Source organism: Oenanthe melanoleuca, chromosome Z, assembly GCF_029582105.1.
Source record: "Oenanthe melanoleuca isolate GR-GAL-2019-014 chromosome Z, OMel1.0, whole genome shotgun sequence".
Lineage (NCBI taxonomy): Eukaryota > Metazoa > Chordata > Aves > Passeriformes > Muscicapidae > Oenanthe > Oenanthe melanoleuca.
In genome coordinates, this window is record NC_079362.1 from 64,073,875 (window position 1) to 64,094,751 (window position 20,877).

The window sequence follows — 20,877 nt, forward strand, 5'->3', positions numbered from 1 at the left end:
GCATGTTTCTTTTATGCATGCAACAGGCCTCTGCTGTCACTACACAGCAGAAAAGTAACAACAAACAGCCAAGAGAGGTGGCGAGCAAAGAACATCCCTCAAACTCTGCTTCTCAACGGGTTGGACGTACTTCCTTCCTTAGTTCTGGCGGTCAGGGCTTGGCTCCACTCACTCCACCTCCAGAAGTGCGAGGCCGCCGCGCAGCGCACCCGGGCCGTGTACGCCGTGTGGGGCTGCAGCCCGCGCACCGTGACCCGCTTCGAGCGCGCCTCGGAGCTGTTGTGCTGCAAAACACACAGACACGGCAGGCACCGCTCACCACAGCGTCCTCACCAAGGGGTTCTCTGAGAAAACAGCTCTTCCTCTAGACCCTGCAAGGGCCAGTTAAACTTCACTTGGGAAAGACAGTCAAGGAACAACAATCAAAAAAAGCAAATAGATCAAAACAGTGGGAGATCCAAAACGAGGGCTGGAAGCCACCTCTGTGTAACTGTCTGAGTCACTCAGAACCCTCCACATCAGTACTTTCTACATCCAGGAGAGAATTTACTGAGATCTTGCCTCATAGAGTCTTGGGCTATTACTTCATAAAAAAGTAGCATGTTGTTCCAGACCTATGCACAGCAATCTACAGCAACCTTTTCATTTTTTTTCTTCCAGTCTTTATCCCACTCTCTCCTTTTACACCCAGCCTTTACCCCACTTTCTCCTAAGAAACCGACTGAGAGTAAGAATATTCTGGTAAGAGTCGAAAAAGCCAGCAGGCTTTTAAGACTGCCCTCAAAGCTGACTCCTGCAATGGCCAACTGTAGTGGTCACTTGATCTAATTGTCTACAATCAAGACAGAATGCAACTTGACTGTGATCTTCACTTTGCCTTTTTAATGTGCTAGAGGCAAGCTGCCTTCTAAGAAAGGAGTTACAGAGAAGTGACAGTAAATAGGCAAAGAGTCCATCAACCTCACCATTTGTGGAAGAGATGGAACAAGATAAGGAATCTACTCAAATGGACCACATCAGTTTGAGCTTTGGAAACATACAAATCCAGAAAACAGACACACCATGCTCACAAGATTTACAGTGTATTTGTATTGCTGAGGTATTAAGTTTTAATCACATCAGAAAGATCCTCACTGTTTTTTTGTCTAGGAAATTCCGGTTTCATACCAGTTCTACTTTGCCATCAGGTCGGACCACTTCAGTCTGACAAAAAAGTTCAATTTCATTGCTTTCATAATTCCAGTGTAACGTAATTTCTGTATCTGTGCAATCTTCCCAAACCTGGAAAGGTGCAGTGGGATACACTGCCAATGGAAAATCTGAGTTAGCTTTTGTAAAACATAAAATACATATAATAGTATGTTAAGACATTTTAGCTGAGTAGTAAAATCAAATTTAAAAATACAGATTTTTCTCCTAATCTAGAAGAAACACATATAAATTATAAAACTTCATTTCAGAATGTAAATGTAAGTATATGTTACACAAGGTTTAAAAAAACCCCTTGTGCTGACTTTAAAAAGTTTTAAAACATTATGGACAAAAGAAAGAGAGACATTTATTGCAAACCATTAAAATTCCCTAATTCAGGCCTGGCAGAAGCTCTTTATATAACATGGTAACATTTGACTCATTTCTACATCCCAGAATTGGGCCTCTTTGACAGAAATTTTATTCACAGCTCTTAGGACTGAGTCCTGTCAGTAGTTATCCTCCAGTAAACAGTGTCAATGCTACTTCTTCCAAAAGATTTCTGAGACCCTTTACTGCTATGTAAGAGCATTCAGCAAGTGAAGGAAATCTCAAGCTCTCTCATATTATCAGTATAATAGTGAGGAATGCAATGTAAGGGCATGATAATGCAACTGAGGAGTATGCTTACACCCTTGGCCATTTATCCTAAAACTTCATTAATTACATGATTGAATTACAGTACTCCATGAAATAAAATTTGAGGACTTTTATATTCAAAATAGTTTGTTTCTGATATAGAAGGTCCAAACTACCGCATGCAGAATAGAAAACAATGGATTTACATTTTCCTTTCCTTACTGTCATCCTTTAAGTAAGGAAACTTCTAATGTAAATATTTGCAGGATCAGAGGAAAATATGAAGGATTTCACAGGAATCACCATGTAAAAGCTTAACTCATTACACATATTATACATAGTTTCTTTAACTTGCAATTATCACTAGGACTGGAAAAAGAATTTCAAGTAAAATTTTAATGTACTTACCACAATAAACATAAACTATTCTAGCCTGACTTCCCATGAAAACTGAGTTTATGACATTGTGTTGTCTCCCTACAACCTGTTCAGTTTACTCTTCCACTTTCTTGATCTGTTTCTTCCACTTCCAAACAATCAGATAATCTAATTTTAGAATTCTCACGTCTCTCTGAGACAAATCTAACACAGACATTTAACATAAGTTCCTTCATATAAAAAAGCATGGCTGGAAAAACTGCCAGCAATGCCTCTGAGGAAGGAAGCAGTGCCAGGATGCAGCAGTTACACTAACAGCCTCCTAGGCCACTGTCCTGTCAGCTCCCAAGCTGCACAAAGCACAAGTTGCCTCCTGCTTTTTCAAACAGGTAAGGCAGCCACAGGACCAGGGAACACTGAAGAGGACTCAAAGAGAACTAGAAATACTATTGGAGACTGAAGAAATACTCAGTTATTTTCAGGCAGGAATAGGAAGGAACTTATAAGACCCTGGGCATACTGAGATAAAGGACACAACTACTAGGGAACAAGGAATCACAGCCATTAGATACTCCCCAGAGAATAACCTGGCTTTTATCACCAAAGAACTACTCTTCCTCCCTTACAGTAGCACAGTGGAAGCTATTGTCTGATACTAGGACCAAGAGCAAGTTAGCACCACCACTTCTTTCCCAGCAATAGCTCTTATACATGTATCACATCTCATATCGATTCCCAAGTAACCTACACAGATATTTTGCTTAAACTCCTCATTTTACATCCTTGCTTTCTCTTCCATTAGCCAGCTTCAGCAAAGCAGCAGATTTTGAAACATCAAGGGGTCATTCCAATAACCAAATCTGACCTTTGGAGTAAAGCTATTTTCTACTGTTAATACAACTTTTCAAAGCTGAAGCTGAAGAGAGAGTAGGGAAACTATAGCACAGGGACAGATAAGTAACTAAACTGTGAAGACAAAAATCGAAGACTTCCATACTTTGAACCATGATATAGAAGTATCAAGCTCAGAAGGAGCAACAAAAAGCCCTAAAATAAACAAAGACATAGAAAAAACTCTTACTTCTGTGATTTACATCAAAAACATCTGTGGCATTTTTCTTTCCCAGTGGGTTTTCCACAGTCACTGTGACATTCCAGATCTGCTGCTGGCCTATATCCCAAGAACATGAGCACTGCTCAGAAGAACAACTTGCTTTGCACAGAGCCACTTTCGGAGATGACCTATCAAAGAAAGGGAGAGGTAGGAGGCAGTGTAAAGAGAGAGAAATATGTTTTCCATAATATACAATCAATAAAGATCTTAGAAGTTTCTGATGTCCAATTAGAATACAGCATCATAAAATATAAGACTGAGGGACCTTATATAAGAAGCCACCTACTTCTTTCCCTTAGCCTGAAGTGCGATGAATACAAATACTCTTAAAATAAGTTTCCTTTGAAATTCAGGTTTGTCTTTTTAAGATACAGCTACATTGCTTTTAGAAATTTCCTTATGGATAGTCTAAACCAGAGACTTATTTGCCAAGACTCAAATAATTCACGTTTACCATTAAGCTTTTAAATGAAGTTGTAATTTCAACTGCATCTTGCAGTGCATTTTCTAACCTTCCATTTCTAGATCTCCATCACAGTATCTTAATAGAAGTGATGATGCAGAGACCAGGAAGGTATGTGCAATGCTGGCCTGTTTTCTGCTGAGATCTTTCAGTGAAAGTTTGTTGTGATTATGAGGTGTCTCTCCTGTTTTATGAGTTTCCTTTTCTCTGCAGGCCTTGCTGTAAAGCCCCTCTCCTCATGCAAGGGCCATGTCTGATATGCCATGGCTGTGTAGACTTGACTCAGACTGCTAAGAAAGAGCTATGAGAAAGTCTGCAGATTTATTTATTTTTTTAAAGTAAAGAAGCCAGCTGGAACTACAGAAATTATAGACACAAGGACATTTAAGATAGGCTTGTCAGTAGTTTAAGGACTCAAGAAGGAAAACATCAGCAAAAAAAAATCCTAAAAAAAAAATAACTAGGAAGGTTAATCAGACAGAGTGCTAAGTTTGTGTCAGCATTAGTGTCAGTGGATCATGAGCACACTAATACTCAGCCTACCAGCTGATCAGATCCTAGTTATCTGTTGTCTATGCCACCCAAAATTATCTTATACTCTTAAGTTATCTACATCTCGATTTCAGGGTGTCATCACACCTACTGAACAATATCCAAACATATTAACTCAAAAGAATGGTTAGAATAAGCTTTATCAGGCAGAACTTGATCTGAAGGACTGTCAACTTAGTAACAGCTAGTCTGATTCAGAGCAGTTCTGCACTGCTCAAGGTTTGTTAAATAATTGATCAGTGAGGTGGGAAAAGGCAAGCAGCTAATTACACGGATTTTCACAGATTCTAAGAGAAAGAAGGAAATAAGGTGATTGCTTGGTACTGCACAGATCAGAGTTAATATGACAACGGGACTTACGTTTTAGACAAGGTGTATTGTGGTGCATTCCGTCCATAGAGATAGGTCTCTCCTTCTCTCCAAGTACATGTTACTCTTTTCATGTCTTGAGTATGGCAGGAAAAGTCTTTAGGTGTATCAGGTGGCTCTTGTCAGACAAAATAACGACAAAAGAAAAATCAACACCATGGCAGTCGAGGCAAAACTCACCAACCTTTTTAATACCTTAACAAGCTAGAAATAATGGATAAGTATGAAGTCTGGTTTACTATAGATGTTATTATTGAAATCACACTTATTCAATGACCACTCTGCAGAGATAGTGAGGATAATACCATGAATCAGTAGCAATTAAACACTTTTGTACTCTCATCTTTTTTTTACTCATCCATTCATTTATTCAATCTGTATTCTTTTTTATCTTTAAAAATTGCTATTAGCTTTTGAAAAGGAGACTGAGAGTGTTTACCACACGCACACAGATAATGAAGCTCAACTCCTAAAAGGGTGTATATATTTATGATCCAACCACCTGTCACAGGGTCAATTAATTTAATGCCATTCTTTCCTGATTTCTCTATATAAGTTTACAGATCTCAAGTCAAGACAGAGCTTAGCCAGAAATGACAAGACCATGACAACTTACAGCAAGTTTTTTTCCTATCTGTTTTTTCTACAGTTATTCTTGAGTTAATAACAAGAGAAAAATTAAACTGTAACAATGTGTTCACTTACTACCCACAAAGAAAGCTGCCTGATGGAACCGCTCATCTTCATCATAACAGTAGAAATGAATGGTAGACCCTTTGTCATGTGACAGATTTTCCACGGTGAGAAGTTTGACTTGATTGTTTGTGCGCTTGAAAACATCAACACTTGGGGATACAAAGAATTTCTTAATGGCTTGACCTTTCCCTCCGATGCAGCAAAGAGTGATATCAGAGCCTTCTGCTAAAAATTCTTTTTTCGGAAAGATTTGTGGCTCACTTCTATTTGAAGTGTCCAGGCCTGTAAATTTAAAAAAAAAAAACGCACAACATTTCAAAATCTGCTCAAGGCAGCAGTCTTCAGCCAGAACATGAAACTAAGCATTTATACAAGAAATTGTTACACTATATTATCCATTAATAGACTTTTATTTTGTACTCTTCCCAATACAGAGATGAATTTTACATGTCATATTATTATCTCTTAAACTCATAAACATGTAACGAAGTCCAACTACCTAATTCTGTTTTACTGCCTTTCACTTAGAGAAAACAAGTGCTCTGTCAAGAATTGCCTTTACAAAAGAATACCACCTCCTGCTCCTATGCACTAGTCTGTTGCTTATATCCAAAATGCCTGGTGTGAGGGAGAGGGGGCTACAAAAACATCATGGTCTTACGCTCATGCAGAGCTTAGCTAAGAGGAGCCAACATTGACTGAATCAGATCAGTGAGATAATCAACTTGGAATGAGACTCCCATAGCTTTCTATGCTGGACTGCTTGCTGGATGGAAAAGTTAATGGAATTTAAGTGTGATCACAGTATTTTACACATATTGCACAGGTAAAATCTACTCTCAAGGATCTGATCCAAAAACCTGATGACATTTAGAGTTACTGTCTTTCAGAGAGCTCTAAATAGGTCTGTAATGTGGGATCAGTTTGTGACCAAGCATCAGCATTTTTGAGCCCCATCCACTTGCAACTGGAAAAATAAATCTCCAAGATTGAGTATATTGTGTGACAGAAAAAAGAGAGTCTTGCACCCTACTGCCCATTATATAACAAGAGGGAGATAAGTGCCACAATCCAAGTATGAACACACCTGTGATGCCTCTTCTATACATGTGATGTCTTCAATATCTAAAAGCCCTTGCTGCTCCAAACAAGTGTTTTGTTATAAAATCACTACAGTCACATTCTCTAAAGTATTTACATGTTTTCTTTAAACAAGATTCCTGAAACCAAACTGCTCTAATAAAACATGGTAATCCAAAAAAATACAAATTTTGTGATGTCATTATTTACATTATTGGTTCACTCCCTGTTTATTCTCATATAATTCACAAGACATTCATTCCAAGTGAAATAAGGAGCAGACTTTCTCCTTTCTTTCTACTTCTGTTATACCAATTCAAGCTATGAATCCCAGACAAAAGCAACACATTCATCAGATCATGCAACCCCTAGTTATGTGCTTCCCCTCCTTTCTCTGAGTCTGGACCAGGGATGTACCTAACCAAGATCCCATTTCACTCCATCCACTCCATTGTTTTAATGTGTGAGTGAAAAAAAGGTCTAAAACTTTTGGTCTACTAGCTTAGGAGGCAGTCTGTAAATTAAAGCAATGGCTGAAGCACTGCTATTACTGCTGGCAAAATATAAGGAACTGGCTAGTGCTCAGAGCAAATGGATTCTTGATGTGATGCAATCTCTCCTGAACTGTCCTCCATGTTACATTCGCTGGTGAATTGCAAACTAGCTTTACCCCAATATTGCAAAGTCTTGTTTTGCTTACCGGGGACAGTCTCCCACAAACTCCAGTTACTCCAGATTTTTGATGCTTCTGCCTTGCCCCTGATTCTCACAGCATGTGACATACACTCCAAAGGTATGTCTGAATCCCATGTCCAATGAAGAGGCTTTCCCAATTTATCAAGTGTGACATTATGAAATTCCTACAAACAAAAAGCAGTAAGGCAAAGTACTGAAAACACAGCAACATGAAGATTTGGAAATATAATCAAAAGCAGTGAGGAAACTCAAAGAAGAAAAATGTTTTTGAAAATTAATGTCTGAAACTCCACTAGCCACACGTGATCTAACACTAAGTAACTAGTCAGATAATCAACTGCTTACAGATCTGTGCTAGCAGTGGTGGAGTGACTGATGTGCTGACATATTTGGGAGTGAGACCCTGCTTCTCATGGCATGGATTTGCTCCCAGAGACCTTCACTAGGTTATCTGGGTCTGCTATTACATAAGCTGCTGCATACAAATGCATTCTAATGCTCTGGGTTACATATCCGTGTGGAGTCACCATTCCTGGAGCAATTAAAAGATGTGCAGATTCAACATTTAGAGATGCGGTTTAGTGCGGACTTGGTAGCGCTGTGTTAACAGCTGGACTCAATGATCCTAAAGAACTTTTCCAACCTATGAGATTATATCATTCTACATATTTTAGTATTTCTTACAGCAACCATTCCAGATTCCCAGCATTTAGATCTGTGCTGATCATGATTTGTACCAAAGCCCTGACTCACACTGACAATTAGATAACTTCTCTCTCGTACTGCTTTCTACCGGCAACACCTGCATTTTCCCATTACCACTGCTCTGAGAAAAACTCTGCCATCTGTTCAAAATTTAATTTCTGTCATAGCCCTGAGGAATGTGGCCACTGCTCTAGAAGTTCTACAAGCTGTCCATGCTTTGGTTTGAGCAGACTCAGAGTTTCTTTATTCATACACATACTTCAGAAAAACACAGAAGCAAATATATTCCTGTATGATAGCGACATCCAAAGTAACCTGTTATCTTTATTATGGGTAACAGTACAGACTATGTTCCTGGATTTGAAACACTTTTACTTCCTTCTAACAAGTTAATAAGAATTTGTTGAAGGACACTTCAAAAAACTCAAAACTGAATTGTTTGTAGCTATATGGCCCCAGTTACTTCAGGGTTAGACCTACTCATTCGGCTGAAAATCCTATCAAAGTGGTAAAAATGTTCAGAACTACACAGAGCTCATGTACAGTGAAGATGTGGTTTTTCAAACTCAGAGACAAAACACCACCAAATAGGGTGATCAACATAAGCTGTGATTTTTAACAATGCCTATCTTATTTTATTGATCACTAATTTCAGAAAAGTAAGCCCTTGTCTGTTTTATGTACTTTCTGACAAGTAGCAATGCTAAACGAGCTAGTGCAGTTTTTCAGTTTACTAAGTTTTAAATTTTCTTTGGAGACTGTTTCCATACAAAGTCACAAACAGAAAAACACCCAGAACAGAACTAAGCCTATTATTTGGGTAATCTCCTCTTCAGAAAATGTTGCTGGTTTACATGCTAAGGAAAACGATCAGGACAGGGGCTTTGCCAAGAGATATCACTACATCTTCCACATTGTAAATGACTAGTACACTTCTTTTTCTAAGTGCACTTACTGTCCACACAGTAGTAGCTTCATCAATTCTACGGACTTGTATCTCAAAAGACATTGCCAGCTCAGCATCATGCGCAGACTTGACAACATCCCATTCCACCATCAGCCGCTGAAGACCCAAATCCTTGGAAACATTAAGGTATGTTACTGGAAACACATCAGATTCTAGGAGCACAAAAAGGGCACAAAAATATTACTGTCCAGCTAAATTCAGAGCAGATCTGAAAAAAATAGTGGTTAGAGGTAAAAAAGGTTCCACCCGAGGTGGTTCTGAAGAAAAAAACAAAAGTGATCAGGACCTATGTTGATGATGACAAAAAGAAAGATAATTCTTCTTCTTAAGGAACCAGCTGGCTAAAATGAGATTCCTGAATCTACTCAATAGCTCTCCACCATAATACTTGGTATGCTGTTGAATTTTTTATGCTCTCAATTTATTAGCTGTTTTATGGGAATATAGATCCACTCCTCCATAATCTTATGAAGAAGAACAACATAATGCACTAAGATGGACTAAATCCCAAAAATCCCAATCCCCAGCAAGCCTTCATATCATTGGGGCAGAAACTCTGGGCTCAGTTTTGATCTCTGACTTAATCCAGACTAAATGAGGTAAGGCAAAACATTATTTGAACAGAATAGGTTCCCCAGAACAGAAAGAATTTCCCTCCAGAGTTTGCTAACACAATAGTCTAGCACGAAGCACATTCCTAGTTGCTCTATACAGAGTTTAGGTCATGGCTGTAGATTCTTCTACTGGAATTAGACGCCTAGTTCTAATGGCATTTGCATCCTTCTCTTCGTCTGGATTTAATTCCAGATCATGACATGATAAAGTTTAAAAGTCAGACTTTTGGTGTTGTGATATAAAAGGCCCTGCAAGATTGTTCTGCTGAAAACTACAAATAACCCTGTAAGTGGTTCCTCTTTTTAGCTGATTCCTTTGTGACCCCTCCCTAAAAACCCTAACTGTTGGAAGAGATAAAATATAGCACTCACTGATTTGTCACTTTTCTACTTCCTGAAAACTAAACAAACATAAACCCCCTAAATTTGATCTGGTTGTTAATGAAGCCATGGAACTGAAACATCCGAGTAATTAGGCTTTTTGTTTTGCCTCAGGTGCTTTCCAAGGTGCTTCTGCTTGTTCCAAAAGGACAAGTTCAGAATGTTTATTCTCATAAAATAGAACTTTTTAATAAAATAGAACTCATTCTGTGCATTCCTGACACATTACAGCCAGAGTCATCAGGGACATGATGGATTGAGTGACCTCAGCAGCCTCCTCTCAAAAAACTGCCTGTCTTCAGATACACTTTGCCACTGAGCAACCTGAGACTTCCACCACGTATCACTAGCAGAAATACAAGCATTCAGAAGATTTAGACTGAGAATCTACATTTTGATAGATATTTCTAGCCACCACATATCCAAATCATTGTGCATTTTATTCTGCAGTATCTGCATTACCCTAACCTCTGTGCAGCAGTTTTCTGACACAAAGATTTTTACATTAGGAGAAGGGAATGAAAGGCTTAAGAGAAGCAGCAGTTATAACAATGTCTGGTCAATCAAAGGAAGCAAATAAAACTTTATAAGCATATTTGTTAATTATGAGAATACAAACACTGACACAACTTTGTTGTTTATATAAGTCCAGACTATACTTAAAGAACAAATGGAGGAAATAATACATTTTACCATTAATACAAAGTTATTAAAAACTGCTGGAAGAAAGGATTCTCTTTTAGCAAATCATCCAAAAATTCTGGTGGGATATTTTTAATTGACTCAATTTTCAAGGGTACTAGAAGTCAGAGCAAAATTAAAACCATATGCTTTCCATCTAGAGGAAACTACTTATCTTCAGATAAGCTTGCAGAAGAAATGAAGTTTCACTGTTCAAACACATGGTCTCAGAACCAGGACTGTGGTATCTTCAAGTCTTTTGGAGAACGAAATATATGCAACACACCTTCTACAAAGTTTCACTGCAGTCTTAATTTATAATTACCAGGAAATTATTAATGTGTAAATTATGTGAAAGCATAATTTACAGCCTTAGTGTCTCTATGAGATAAGTGCAAAATGTTTCACATGCAGAAATAAAATTTCCTTTTTGGCTATGGTAATGACATGGCCCTTTAAAAGTGTATCTGCTGCTTCACAGTTGCTGTTGAAAAACAATGGGCATCAGTTTTATACTCTCCTAAGGAAGTCCAGTACCTATGACACTTACTGTCTGAAACTGAATAAACAAGGTGGAAGACTTGGGGGTAAAATTCACTGAATGATGACAGAGTATCAATTTTATATGTTACTGGAAAAAAGAAACATTATTAGCTGCGCTGCCAACAAATGCCTAGGCAAGGAGCCAGAACAACCAAAACAACACAGTGATTCATAAAATTAACTGTGGGAGTGGAGTATCACTTTATTTTGGAAAGATAGGACAAAACACACTTCATTTTCCCACATTTTATAGACTTTCACCATCAAAACAAGATAAACACTGTTAAAACCCCACTTATGCTGAAGAATTGATTACAATGTCATTCATCTCCAGTGTGCAATCTTAGCAGCTCATTTTCTGGTCAACCTTACTTGTACGTTCATCATCCGTTTACCCTAAGCACCATGTAGGAAATCTCTTGGGGAATCTCATTTCACACACACAAGTAGATCTAGAACTCTGGGCCTTGCCATTACTGTTTTTCTGTCTGCACTGCTGAAGCAACAGAGGAAGAGAGGAACTAGGAGAAGGAAAGGATCCTGCTAGTCTCTCAGTGAAATTCAATGGCACAAAGTAAGAGTCCAGGGAAAGGAAATAAATATACCTGAAAGAGAAGCCAGCCAGTTGGCAGAAAACCCTTTCTTTTTCAGGGTGCACTATTATAAGAAATTTCTGCATATCTCCTGAATTTCTCTATACTCTTTCTGTTCATTTTCTAGAAAATTCTAACTGCAAGTGTCACTATAATGCCTATTGCATTGATGATGAGCCTGTATCTCCGCTCTGCATCTGTTTCTTTTTGTCCAAATGAAAATATCATACCTTTTCTCACTATAAAGAATACTTCCACCTGACTCACTTAATTAGCTTGATTAAAAAAAACTGCAAAGGTCTTATTAGTTCCTGGCTTTTCTCTATCTGTACAAGTGTCCCTTCACTATCTCTCTTCAGCTAGATGACATATTACTTCACACCCCATGCTATTTTGTTTTCCATAGAGTCTGACATAAAATAATCTAGATAATCAGCTAGAGTTTATACAAAGTAGTAAAAAATAGAAGAAAGAATATAGTTAAGGATATATACAAATTTTTTATGACCACCAGTTACATTGCAGGCATTAAAGAATTCTGTTAGCATAATTTTAACATGTGGAAGTATTTGCAGCATTCACAATTACAATATTCTCTCCCAGCAAAATTAACTGATCAAGGCACTTGTCCTAACTTGCAAGCTAACTCGAGACTATGTGCATAGTTACAATTAACAACAGAGACTAATTTTGTTCCTGAAAAATTGCATGTGAAAACAAGTGACCAAGTTACCATAATGAAGCAACTGTTTGGACTTGCCTGCATTACAAAGTTTTGCCATTCTAGGAGCTCTAGTAATAAGTCTCAAAACAGAGACTTGGGTGAATGGTGTGTGAACACATGAATTTCAAGGTTGAAGAGAGACAAAATATCTGAAAGAGATGTATTACCCCTTCAGTATGATTATACATATATTTTAAACCCCCCAAACATCTCTCTTCCTTCTTCATCAACTTAAAAAATGTAAATAAAATTTCCATAATGCAGACTAGAGTGTGGTAAGGTGTGCCTTCTTAGTAGTGGTCACAGAAAGTTCAATTAAAAATTTTCTGTTCTCTTTTAATGGAGACATACCCAAATGCTACTGCTAGCAGCAAGTACACAAGTCGTTTTTTAGTACTTGCATTTTTATACCTTAAAATACACAGCCTTCTGAAAAGTTATCATTATATTCAACTCTTCCCCCTTCAAATATGCATATTTTCTTTTTGTATTTGAATTGGATAAATATGGGAAATGTAAAAAATAAAAATCTGGTCCTGCATCTTGTGGCACAATCAGAGAACAGCCAACAGAAATGCTAACGTTCTCAGAGATGAGAAAAAAAAAAAAGAAAGAAAGGAAAGAAGTAAAAAACCATAAAAGTTGTCAAAGAGGAAATAAATTATTTGAAGATGACAATACAGATCATCAGAGAAAGAGAAGGAGCAAATAAATAAATACACTTTGGCTTCACATCATTGCAAGCTGTTGATTCAACAGGCAATTTTGAATAATGGGTCACAAAAGATAATAATGAAAGTTGCTCCATCACCTTACCAAAGAGAATCATTAAATATGTGACATGTTGCTTAATCAAAGACTTACAAATCAGGAAGTTGAAAGCTTCAACTGTAGATTGCTGTAGATTGCTTCCAAATAAAATGATCAAACATTCATACATTTACCTTGCTGTGAGTATGAAGTATAGCACGTCCTCAGGGGGAGCAGTACTGCCAGAATCATGAAGTGATTCATCATTTGTCCACTTTTTCCTGCATAAGTCTTAACAGCAAAGAAAACATTTTTATTTATTTGTTATTTTCAGGAGCAATGCAGCATGCCAAACAATAGTCCAGATAATATTACTATATTTAAGAATGAATAAATAAAAACCCAATCACATAGACTCCAGGAAGCTTAAGAGAAATTCAGGAAGAACGCACAAAGAAAGATAAGAAATGAAAAAAAAGTAAACCTCTTGTTTTTAGGACCTAGTAACCGCAAAGTAGCACTATAGTCAAAAAGTTCAATGCACCTAAACAAATAAATCACACAACATCTTTAATGTTTTTATCCACTTATTTCTAATAAATATTGAAGTAGATGTTTGTCCTAATATACTTTGGCTTTCTTCCTGCACAAGTAAGAGGATGTCCATCTTAACATGGAGGAAAGAGTATTAAAGGTGCAAAATGCCTTGTGACATCTGCTCCACCTACAGCCTGACTCAGGAATCCAGCAGATTCCTCTGTCCGCACCCAGGACACTATATATGGAGGGCTTTGGCTAGCCTGGATCTGAAACACACATATCAAGCCTTAGCAAGTTCCATTCCCAGATGGACTGTCATCTCAAGAACCATAGAGCTCTATCTCACATTCCATTTACAGTTTTGATACTTATGCTGTGCCAGGATGGAACTCTTTGACTTGCACAGCCCAGTTCTGAAGGCCTGATTGTATTTTAGAAAACATGAATCACCTGCAAATTCTCCCATGCAGAAGGGAGGGCTAAACACCAGGCTGCAGTATGGTGAAAGCTCTCAGACACAGAGGGTACAAGGAGTACAAACAACAGAAACAGGACAATGGGTTCAGCTATCTTTAACGTAAAACTTGTACATTTCACATTTCTGAAGCTGAAGCGGAATACTGATCACTCCCTTCGTAACAGACATTGCAACTGCTTAGCAGGAGATAAGCAAAATTACTTGTCCCCACTAAAGCCAAGAACAGAACATTGACAGATTTCAGAAGGGCCAGGAATTTGCTACAGAATTTATTTCTAGCAGAAAACTTCTGATGTAATATGTCAGAACCGCAGACTCTTAAGTCTCATAAGTTTAATTAAATTCAATGGTTTTGAGAAGCTCTGAATTCCTCTGAAGGATAAAAGGAAAGACTCCAATCTTCTTTTTAAAATATGTTTCTAAAGGTCACACAAACACTGTAGAACAGTCATGCATGCAGCATTGCAACCCAGGGCTCAATGCACACAACAAACACCCTTGCTACAGTATGCCCAAGCTTCTCTTCGTGAGCTCAAATGCCACACATGGAGGTCCCCTTATTTACCAGGTGAATATTGTCTTGCCTAATGCACAAGTTTCTGCAGTCTTTCCTGCCACTAAACAAATATCCTCAGAAATATTTATATAACACTAAGATCACCATGTATGAAGAATCTAGTATTTTTGAGAAGACAGGCCTAATTTCCACGCAACCATTAGAATATTCCAGGAACTAATTTAGGGAAACATTATTTTTTCTAGGATTTTCCAAGGGTTTTTTAGAAGCTAAAAGGGAAAATAATTTGTTATGTATTGGAATAAACAAGACAATAAACAGAAGAGAGTGGTAAGTAAATGACACAAAAAGAAACTTTTCCAAGGCAGATCATGTTAAAACTTCTGGTAACTCTTTCAGCAGATTGTTTTTTTTCAAGATGTATGAAATTATATTAATACACAAAGCCAAATCTTAGAAACTTTTTTTTTTTCCCTCCAGAAAAATATGAAACTAAATCTGCTGTCAAAGTCATAGGACTCAACTCTGCTCTCAGACAGTTTCACACAGTTAGGTTCAGCAGCATAACTCTTTACTTAATTATATGAGCATGATAAAAATCTGGTCCTGCAAGGCTCCTAATTTTGTAAATAACTTTGAGGCTGAACACACAAAATCTGCCCCGTTGCTTATGAATCATTAAAATTCAACAGGAAAAGCAGTGGGAAAGTACTGTGGAATATTGACATATTAGACTATTATTTCCTATTTGAAAAAAAATCCAAGCTTCTTTTATGCTTTTAAGAACGATTCTCAACTATTGTGATGAAACCAGTATCTAATTTAACTACCTAACTCCAGTCATTTACACCATGAGTTCACTAATGGCAAAGCCTAGATCACTTTCATTGATGCAAAAGCCTCATGCTACTAAAGGATAGTGTAATATAATAAATGATTACTGGATAGTGACAATAGTTTTCACTATTCAGTATGTTAGTAATCCAGTTTAATAGTGCATAATAAATTGTGGTAATACATGCAATTGCAGGTAACAAATTGGTTTTCATGAAAAACATTCTAGAATTCTCTAACAAAAGAGCATATGAAAAAGTTTTAAATAAATGAAACACTAGTTTGAGAAAAAAATAGGATCCTTAAAACATGAGTAATATTTTGAATTAAATCCTTTTTATTCAGAAACATCTGCCTGTGACTAACAAAGTAATCACACATAATAATTACCACCAACGAATATCAAGCATTTATTCTGTTTTATCAATAATTAAGTACTTTTATAAAATCATAATTTATAAGTCTGTGTCTTGGCTACAGTTTTACAAAATAAATTACCACTTTAATTAAAAAAAAAAAAAAAAGCAACAGCAAAATGATGATAATAGATTAACAACATCCTTGTCACAAGTGAAAATAGAACAACAAAGGGAATGAAGACAGGTAGCCAGAAAAGCCGAGATACTGAGTAGCAAGTTGAAGTCAGTTTGGCACAAAATCATCTGTCAGAACTACAGAAATTAGCTAAATAATAAATCTTTCATTTTTAGTGTACATTCCTTCCTCTTATAAAAACTCAAATTCTCTGGGGGAAATAAAGCAGACTTGCTTGGTTTTATCAGCCTGCAGGCTAAAACACTAGTTGTTCTTTTGAGTTTTTTAAATCATAACTTCATAGTCTACTTATAGTTCTCCTGTTGGAAAAATGTAACTTAGGATGTGACAAAACAGATACAGAAGGTCTCAGGACTCCCCTGCCGAACTTGAAATTAATCAGCACTGATAGATACTTCAATAGAACAGAATTATTTTGGAGACCTGACAGCAATTGAAATAATATTCAGCAGCAAGGGGAATTAAACACAATTAAAGAGGAATCACTCAATAAGCAGAGACAGCATAGGAGCAAATTACCTTTGAGAAAATGAAATTTCCTTAAGTAGGTGGTCTGTGAATATTTTAAATAAGTATCTCCAGGTAGACTATTTCTCCTTCAGAGCTAAAGGCTGGCTTACATGATCCCTGAAGTCCAAGCCAACATTTTTGTGATGTCATGGATGCAAGTGAAAAGAAATTCTCATTATATACCTAGCAAACACACCAAAAATTAACATTTCATCAAACCACACTTTAAAGTCACTGAAGCACCAACATTCAATGGACTGGGAGCTGGTGCTATACTGTGCACATACTGTTGCAGCACCTGGAACAACTGTGTGTGTAAGGAAAGGAAGCCCCTCCTATGAACCTCTAATCAAAGCTGAAAGCTGACTGCAGTTAATCTGTTTTGTAGCAATCTTCCCAAAGGCACATACTTCAAATCTTACTTAATACAACTTTGTTTTCATAGTGCCCTTTGCTTCGCTTATTTAAAACAGCTGCCAAATACAAGCCAAATCCTTAAATGAACCTGACATGTACACAGGCTGAGAAAATAAATGTTTTCATCTGCAGAATCTATTAACTAATCTATTTAATGGAGAGTAGTAGATACGGATACCAACTCATAAACACCATGGGCTGAACAAGCTTTTCTAAACCAGACACAGAAGAACACTGTCAATGACACAAATCAGATAACAGTATATAACACTGATCATCCTATGCTGCTATTACCTCTACTTCATAAACAAACTGAGGATTAGAATCACAATCCAAGTTTCTACAACACAAGACTGATACCATAAGGGACATTTTGGTGCCAAAATCTAATAAACTCTATCCACAGCCTACCAAGAGGCACTCCTAGAAAGTAACCAGAGCACAGACAGGCTAACTAATCCTCCTGGTACAGTGTTTTGTCTCCTAAATAAAGAGAAATAGGTAAATGTCAAAAGGAGCTGAAAGGCCCTAAATCAATGGTTTGTACAAAGACTCTACAATACAGAGTGCCTCTGCTCTCCTGACCTTTTTCTCACCCAAGCAATTTTAAAGGTGATTTCAATTACACTTAGTACACAAAATACATCTGATGTGTGTAAGACACTGAAAGCTCCTAATAAGCCCTTGTGATTTAATGGCTGAGCAACAAGTTTAAAAGGCTGCAGAAGAAAGAAAGAAAGTAATTTCTATAATTAAGGTCTGATACACATGTAATAATTTGACCGCTGAGGGGTAGTTTTATCTCCTGTGTTTTGATAAACAGGAAGCTCTTTGATGCAAGCTGTTGCTTTTCTAAAAAGCTCTGCAAAATAGAAAAACATTTACTTCACGGTCCCATAGACAAGCATCCAAACAAAAAAGCAGTGGAAATAGGGGGGAAATGGAATCTAAAACTATAAAGCAATTAATGAACTTGGTAGAACTACTCCTGCCCCATCAGAAATGTCAGCAATTGCAGAGAAGCAACTTTTCAGGCTTTATCTACTTGTAACTCTGCTAGGATCTATCTGATGAAGTTCAGTCCAAAATTTACATAAAGAGAGGCAAAAGGTTATGCCAGAAAAATATTCAAACTCAAAAAAAATCTGGGAGCACACTGGAATTTATGTTTTCTTGTTTACTCAAACAGCCTTGAGATCAAGCAATGTATTTCAGCTGCTTAAAAGAAAGCAGGAGCAACAAGTTTTCTCTGGATGATGCCCGATTTAAAGGTCTGGGCTCGCATTTCTGAGCAAGCCAACACCCTATTGAAGCAGCAGTCACAGGGGATGTTGAAACCAAACCATAATCACCTCTGGCAGGTGCAGCATCCTCATCCCACGAGGTACCCCATTAGGCAATTTTTGCTCAAGTCAAATCAGCAGCTTTTATGCTGTAGCTAAGCAGTGGCATCCTGAAGGCAGGAGACTAGCTGGTCAAGAAGCGCCCTAAATTCATCGGTATACGATGATGCTGGCGGGTTTCCCGAGGACAGAGATGCGGTACGAGGCGCCGCTCCAGCCCTCCCGCACGACCGTACCGAGGGGAGCCTGCAAGACACGGGAGAACGGGCAGGCAAAGGGTGGAGAAGGCACCCGAAGTGCTAAAATTCAAAGTTAAGTCGCGCTTCAGAACAAGCGGCGGAGCGCAGAAGTGGGTGCCCGTCAGCGGGGCAGGCAGAGCTGCCCACGAGAGAGGGCGGAGGGAGAGGAGGGGGCTCACGGAGGGAGCGGGGCTGCCGTGACAGGAGACGCCGGCTTCACTCACCTGCAGCCGCCGGAGCTCCCTCACGGCCGGGCCGGGTCCCCGCACGCCGGGAGCCGCCAGCCCCCCCCGGTCAGTGCCGGGAAGCGGCTCGGCCGCCCCTCCCCGGGCAGGGCGGTGCCTCCTCCCACCTCGAGCAGCCGGGTGAGCCGCTTCTCGGAACTTTTCCCCGCGCTCCGGGAAGCGCGGCCCGTTCCCTTGGCGGCGCTCCCACAGACGGGACGCGGGCCTGTGCCCTCCTCGAGGCGCCTCAGGGCTGCGCCGCGCGGGGCGAGCCGAGCAGGACGGGGCACGGGCAGGACCGTGAGGGGACACGTTCCGGTCTGCCCAGTCCCCAGCGGGCAGGAGTGATGTCCCCAGTCCGCCTTCATCTCCGGTGCCGTGGCCCCAGGTCTCTGTGTCTCCGCTCTGGCCCCAGGGCGGACGGGTGCGGAGGTGCCCGGTGCCGCATTACCGCGGGCAGCTGTCCCGGGACATCCCTCACAGAAACAGCGTCAAGCCAGTTCGGCTCACAAAGTAAACTCTTCACTCACAAAAAATCATGAAAGGAGACTAGGAGTTGACCATGTTTCTGTTGCGAGTCCCCGTATGACTCCAAAGAGGTTGAGTATGCCAAAAGCTGCCCGACTACATCTTCTGATGTAGCCGTGTGAAAGTTTTGTATAAAGTTGTTGCTCATCTCTTCCAGGAGATTCAGGGTAAAGGCTTTTCGAGTTTGTCACACTTCTACATAAAAGAGGTCTTCTGTCTCTTTTTTAAATTTTTAAGTTAAACATAATGTACATATTAAGAAATCCTTTTCCTTGCTTTCCTCTGGATTATCTCAAATTCTTGAAGCTTGATTGCTTTTCATCAGGGGGAGATGACCACTTGCAAAGTTTTTCAGCCTTATAGGCTATCTTATTTTTATACCTCATGATATACAATTTGTCATTTTTTTGGTACTAACGTAGCATTGCCGACTTACACTTTTCTTGTGGTCCACTTCAGCACCTCGATCCTTCTATTCTGAACTGCTGCCTAGCAAGTTGTTCCTTGCCTCACTGTGTTTCAGGGATGTCTCATACTTCCCTCTGCCAAGTAACATCCTGTTCCTTAGTCAGGCATTCCATTTTCTTATGATGCTTTTGCTTTTTAGTCAAGCAAATGATTTCTAGTCAAAGGATAGTTTTATTCTTCAGAACTGTATTCTGAATAATTGCATCTATTTCTTCCACAGAGTTCCTGTGCATGTTTTGTGAGTCATATAAACTGAACTTTTCAGAGAGGGTCACTCATTTTTCATTGCCTGCATGTGGTCTGGAGGCACTACAGCTGGACATTTACTGTTGCTTCAGAATTCAGAGCAGTACGCTCATGAAAGGTCATCTAACTGCTAAGTTTTACTGAAATGCAAATCACAGATGTCTAGGATTAGATGCCAAAATTTTAGCTTTTCTTTTTTTCTTACGTTTGTTAACAAGCCTTTGCAATATGCTAGTAAGTTCTTTATTTTAATATTTGTAGACAGTATATTGAATTAAGCTTTCTGGAAATTTATCAATTGCATATTTGAAAGTAGATTTTGAATTACATACTGTATTAAAGATAACTCATTTTTGTGCTTTGAGCACTCTTGTCTGTGTTTGAAAATATTTATTCTTTTAGGTGTCTAGTGGAGATACCTTTTAAAATTTAACATTTTCTGAATCATTTAAACCCTGCTGTGGCTTTCTATTGCCTCTTTCTTTGGGTAGCAGCAACAGTCTCTCATGTTACTTTTACTAATCGACATGATTCATAAATTCCAGAATGAACAATATATTAGCTTATCCATTGAATGTTTCCTTATGAACATATGAATCCACTTCTATTTAGAAATGATGTTCAAGGTACTAATTAGAACCAAAAAGACCCTAAAGAGTTATTGAATAATGTCTATATGTCATGCCTGGTCAGAAATTGTTTTATATATAAAGCAAGTTGTTAAGTTCCTGATATTTGAGCAGGAAAACCTGAAATACAAAGAAGAACAGAAGTAAATCCACAAAACAGCCTGGAAGCTCAGTGTGTCAAGTGTCACAGAATCTAGACAATTTAAAATCCTG

General features: G+C 38.5%; 1 protein-coding gene across 6 annotated transcripts in view; it reads right to left on the minus strand.

Moving 5' to 3' along the window:
• The window catches only part of OSMR (oncostatin M receptor), a 28,053-nt gene extending 9,133 nt beyond the window's left edge, over positions 1–18,920 (minus strand). The window contains exons 1-11 of one of the 6 annotated variants that reach the window (XM_056513092.1): positions 18,794–18,907; positions 18,340–18,576; positions 16,580–16,687; positions 13,331–13,427; positions 8,839–9,002; positions 7,183–7,342; positions 5,412–5,684; positions 4,698–4,824; positions 3,290–3,450; positions 1,168–1,304; positions 131–284 (exon numbers count right to left, since the gene is read on the minus strand). In XM_056513092.1, coding sequence (XP_056369067.1) covers positions 131–284; positions 1,168–1,304; positions 3,290–3,450; positions 4,698–4,824; positions 5,412–5,684; positions 7,183–7,342; positions 8,839–9,002; positions 13,331–13,403 — 1,249 coding nt within the window. In that variant the 5' untranslated portion in view covers positions 13,404–13,427; positions 16,580–16,687; positions 18,340–18,576; positions 18,794–18,907. Of the gene's footprint in view, positions 1–130; positions 285–1,167; positions 1,305–3,289; positions 3,451–4,697; positions 4,825–5,411; positions 5,685–7,182; positions 7,343–8,838; positions 9,003–13,330; positions 13,428–16,579; positions 16,754–18,339; positions 18,577–18,793 lie in introns of those variants that run through there. The other 5 variants (XM_056513091.1, XM_056513095.1, XM_056513090.1 and 2 more) reach the window with 5 other exon arrangements.
• Between the last annotated feature and the right edge of the window lie 1,957 nt (positions 18,921–20,877).